The sequence below is a fragment of the Terrapene carolina genome, unplaced genomic scaffold (genome assembly GCF_002925995.2).
Source record: "Terrapene carolina triunguis isolate 2854851 unplaced genomic scaffold, T_m_triunguis-2.0 Scaffold873, whole genome shotgun sequence".
Taxonomy (NCBI): domain Eukaryota; kingdom Metazoa; phylum Chordata; order Testudines; family Emydidae; genus Terrapene; species Terrapene triunguis.
The window spans coordinates 1-4,759 of record NW_020665224.1 but is presented as its reverse complement, the minus strand read 5'-3'; the positions used below and the strand labels follow the sequence as shown (position 1 = coordinate 4,759).

At 54.4% G+C, this 4,759-nt stretch overlaps 1 protein-coding gene across 1 annotated transcript; it reads right to left on the bottom strand.

Annotated features, from left to right (window-relative positions):
• Positions 1-6: 6 nt before the first annotated feature.
• LOC113408151 (fibrinogen-like protein 1-like protein) lies at positions 7-2,673 on the bottom strand (the record flags this gene model as incomplete). Its single annotated transcript, XM_026660945.2, has 2 exons — positions 7-517; positions 2,542-2,673. Coding segments are annotated over 2 exons (643 nt in total), but the record flags the coding sequence as incomplete, so codon positions are not given.
• Between the last annotated feature and the right edge of the window lie 2,086 nt (positions 2,674-4,759).

The following is a 4,759-nucleotide window of genomic DNA, read 5'->3' as shown; positions in this document are numbered from 1 at the left end:
TACCACCAGCCTCCATAGCTACTTGCGCAATTCCCACTGGTCTGGTCCTGATCCTTGTCAGTTGTGCTGAACTTCATGTTGTCGTGTATGCCCCCCAGGCCGGAGTGGTAGGTGGTGAGATAGTCCTCGCCGTCCCCAGAGTACCTGCCCAGCCTCAGCGGGTACCCGCTGGGCTCATCCTCGACACTGAAGATGTCGTACTCTGCGTAGCGGGTGTTGTTGGATTTGTCCTCCACGACAAAGCGGACCTTGTAGGTGTTCTGCCGCGTGAGCAGGGACAGGTACTCGTTGCCCAGCCAGTAATCCTGCTGCACGTTCCCAAAGCCGTACTTGTAGGTGCTCCAGGACTCCCTCCAGGTGATCTCTGTGTTGTAAGAATTTCTCTGGACAACGGTCCAGCCTTTGCCTTCGGTGTCCATGTCACACCACACCACTCGAGGGGGAGAGCCAGCCGGCTGGATGACATGGATCCCACTGGGGCTGTCCCTGGGAATGTAGCTGCAGTCTCTGGGGAACCCTGAAATACCACATACAACAAGGTCAGTAACAGAGAGAGCCGGACACAGCGGTCAGCTCACCGGGGTCTGCCGGAGCAGAGCCAGATGTCAGGCTGTCATGAGATATCCATATATGCCAGTACCAATCTGGAACACAAGCACCCTCTGCATCGAGGTGGGACCAGAGATAGGGCTACCTTAAGGGATAGACATCATAGGCCCATTACACCAGAATCAAAGTTACATTTCCATTTCTCGGGGTTGGGAAGAAAACCTTGAAAACGTGACCTCAATATAACTGCTGCGGTGTCCCCACCTGCGTCCGCAGTGCCTGGAATGACAGCTCTGATGGGGTAGTACCCCATTCATCTCCGTGGGGTGGGAATGCCCAGACTCATTGCTCTGGGGCCCCCGACACCACCCCAGTAGAGGGCTTTGTGCGTGGCACCAGGCAGGAGAGCATAGCAAGTCCCCTGGCCCAAACAGAAACACCCAGTCTGTGTGTGGGGCCTGCAGTGCGCTGACTTGTAGTGGAATGATTTACTCCTGTGAGGATGCATTTGCAAAAGCAAACAACAGGCTGGTCTAGACTAAAATGCACCTGACCCTGCACAGACTTCGCCAGGAGGAACATTTAGGGACTCGCACTCTTGGCCATATCCCTATAAACTCAAGTTACATTAGTTATCAGCTGTGGCTATTTCAGAGTCTGAGGAAGACCTCAGCAAGCAATTGCAGTAATTTATTTGAGGATTTTGCCTCTTTTCTTGGGAGCTGTGTGTGAGCAGCTTTCCATGTTCTCAATTGGTCATTTAAAATTATTGGGGAATAATTTTGTCTTTAGTGTGTTTGAGAGCAGTTTGTCTGCTGTTCCAAAGCTGAGGAATTAGGGAGGGCCATCTGTAGGGGGGTGAAGGGTGAAGGATGAAGGCTATCTGTAGGGCCCAGGAAATGGGCACCGAATTTCTAATCTGCCAGGGGATGCTCCCCCTGGTTCCACCCAGGCCCCACCCCACTCCACCCCTTTCCCCAAGGCCCCACCCCCACCCTGCTTCTTCCCACCCGCGATCCGCCCCCGCCCCACCTCTTCCCCACCCAGTTCCGCCCCTACCTCTTGCTCCTCTCCCCTCCCCCACAGCGCCTCCTGACGCTGCAAAACATCTGGCGCTGAGAGGTAGGGGGAGGTGCTGGGGGGAGGGGGAGGTTCTGGCAAGCTCCTCCTTGCCCTCCCCCCGTCCGCCTGCCACTAGCCACTCGCCTCCCCATTCGCCTCCTCACCCCGTCTGCTTCCTCACAATTTTATGGAAGCACGGGGGCCCCCCAGAGCACGGGGCCCAGGGTGGTTGCCCCAATTCGCTGTACCCAAGGGATGGCTCTGATTTTAGGTGAACACCCAGGTAAAATTTCTGTTTCATAACTCTGGTTACAAATTCAGAATTCACTTTTCTTTAGTATTACCCTAAAATGTGCTGCTTGAGCGAGCAACCCTGCCATAGAGCTGCTCACGCATTGCAGTTGGAATGTGAACAAATGGGGCACCAGCTTGGACATGGCAAATCCCACAGAAAATGCAATAGACCACGCACAGCTATTCTTTCGCAACATTCACCCAAGTTTACCCTGAAGCCTCCAAAGAGACTGGACAGATTCCAGACTCACTGAGCGTGCAGGGGCCACGTGTGACATGGGTGATATACTGGTGATCACAGCAGAAAGGCAGCGGGGGACAGAGCTTTGCCTTTCACAAGAGCCTGTTTTTGCAGAGCCCATTATTCTATAGCATGCAGCAGCCTGGTTCAGCTGTAAACACAGCTCCCGCCATACTCCAGCGCTCCTGCCGGGCCTTAGAAGCAGTGAGTGGACTAGCAGCCGAGCAGTGCCTATGTGAGCAAACCACGCAGCAGCCCTTGTGCACTCAGCCTGGCAGGCACGACAGGCCCCCAGGAATGCTTGTGTCCTGCAGCTACTGCTCTGGGCCGACGACCCGGTGCAGCCCACACCCCCACTCCCCACTGGCCCAGGCGGCCGCAGGGTCCATACTCACCACTCTGGGAAGTGACACTCGTGCCACCCCCATGCTCAGCGCTCTGGACAGGGGTTGTGCAGAAACAAGTCATTGAGGCCACAGCCAGGAGGGCAAGGCATCCCTGGAGACGGCTCATCCTGGCCTGGAACCCTGGAGGAACAGGAACAGCTGCTGTGAGACTGACCTAGCAGAGTGAGGGCTGGGCGCCGCGCCCCTCCAGCATCACCCCAGGAAGGCTCATTTTCCTTCGGACAGTGGCTCCCTGGCAGCTGGCGGCTCCCAAGAAGAATCTGACCCAGTGAAGCCAGGCTGGGGCAGTCTGTCTCCTGCTGATGCAAATAGAATCTGGGATCCGAGCAGATGGAGATTTGTTGAAGTGGCAGCTTTGGCCAAGGTTGATATTGCACCATTTGCAGCTGTGAACTTGGGTAAGAAACATCTTCACTCGACCCCAGAGCAAATTTCCACAATTTGCCCCAGATTCAATGTTGCAAGGAGGTTTTAGGGGCAGAATGGAAGATATTCTGAGCTGGGGAAAAAAAGCCTATTTGTTGGGGAAATCTAACAACTGAGGCGAAGCCATTCATGTTTAAAAACTGCATCTAAACTGGGCCAGAAAGCACGCAGTTGCACTTACAGAGCGTGCAACACCTCACTCAATTTGTACATTTGTATGTAACTATAAATGCAACAGCTGGCCTTAAGCCAAAAGTGCACCTGGGAACAACAGACTGTAAGGACCAAGCCTGTGCTACCCTGCAGGAGACAGGCCCTCTCAGAGGTCCAGAGAGGCCCAGGCCACTTCCAGCTTTTGAGGCCTCTAGCCATAATAAACATAAAAAATGACGACACATGGTCTAATCTTGTGCCATCAGAACCGATATATTTGTATTAATATTTATGAACATTTTTAACTCTTTAATATGACAAAATCTATATCAGTTAACAAAAAAATTATGTCTTTTACCAGATCACATCCCTTATTTGCTTACATTTGCAGCTGTAAGGTGAGAAGCTGTGTCACATTTTGGTCCGATTGGGATGCGCATAAAAACAAGTTGCGAAACTTATCAAAAAAATTAACAAGTGTCTAAATGCGAGGCCCCCTTGAGCTTGAGGCCCAGGCCAAATGGCCCTCCTGTGTCCCCCCCCCCGGATTGGCCCTGGCAGGAGATGAGCCAGATGGGATTTTCTAGGTGTTGTCCCTCTCTAATTTCCATGAACCTGGAAGATGTAAGTGCACCAGGATCTCACATTGGGCTATCTGGGGCAGGTTCCATTGTCTTCTACCAATGCTAGCAGGATTCAGCGCATTCACAATCGCTGCAGTGTGAGCCCGTGTTTGACAAGTCATTTCCTCCAAGCTAAAAGCCACATCCAGAGCCCCTGTGCCAGAAGCACCACCTTTTAGGTGCACTATTGGCTTAAAGCCAGCTATTGCATTTACAGTTTCATACAAATGTGCAAATTGTGTGAGGTGTTGCACTCTCTGTAAGTGCAGCTGCGTGCTTTCTGGCCCAGCTTCAGGGCCGGCCTTTGGGGTGGGCCGTACAGTCCAGCCCAGGGCTGCCCGCCAAAGGGGGCGCCGTGCACAGGGTTTGGATTCCCACCTGACCTGCCGAGAGCCAGCTGGGCTGATGGAGGCAGCAGGCAGGCAGGCGAGCAGCAGCGGGGAGGGAGAGACCTGAAGTGCAGGGGGGGACCTCGGAACCAAGTGACTCCTCCTGAGCAGGGGTGTCCCTGTTCCATGTGTGTAGCCGCTGCTGTTCCTGTTCCCCACCACCACCCGCACCCTCTGACTGGGAGCCTCCTCCTGTCTGCTGGGGGGTGGGGGGGGCTGATGTCAGGGTGTTCCCCTTCCCCCCCAACCCCCACCCGTGTCCCCACTTTCCACTAAGCTGGGGTGACAGGGGACACAGGGAATCTGTGTGTGCTCCTGCCTCTCTGGGTCCGGAGCTGCTGAACTAGTCTTCAGGCTCCTGACCCTGAGTGCTTTCTTAAAGAGACAGCGCACTCATACACTCACTCAGGCACACACACACTCCCCTCAGCATACACACACCTTCACATATTCCTCCAAACACACACACACCAGGGCTCCCTGCATCCAGGTCACTTTCCCCACCTGGGCAGGGCTGGGCAGAGGCATCAGCAGCTGCTGCTCTCCTGCCCTCCCCTTAGACAGGCCAGGCAGGGAAAGTGACCTGGATGCAGGGAGCCCTGACAATGCTCCTCG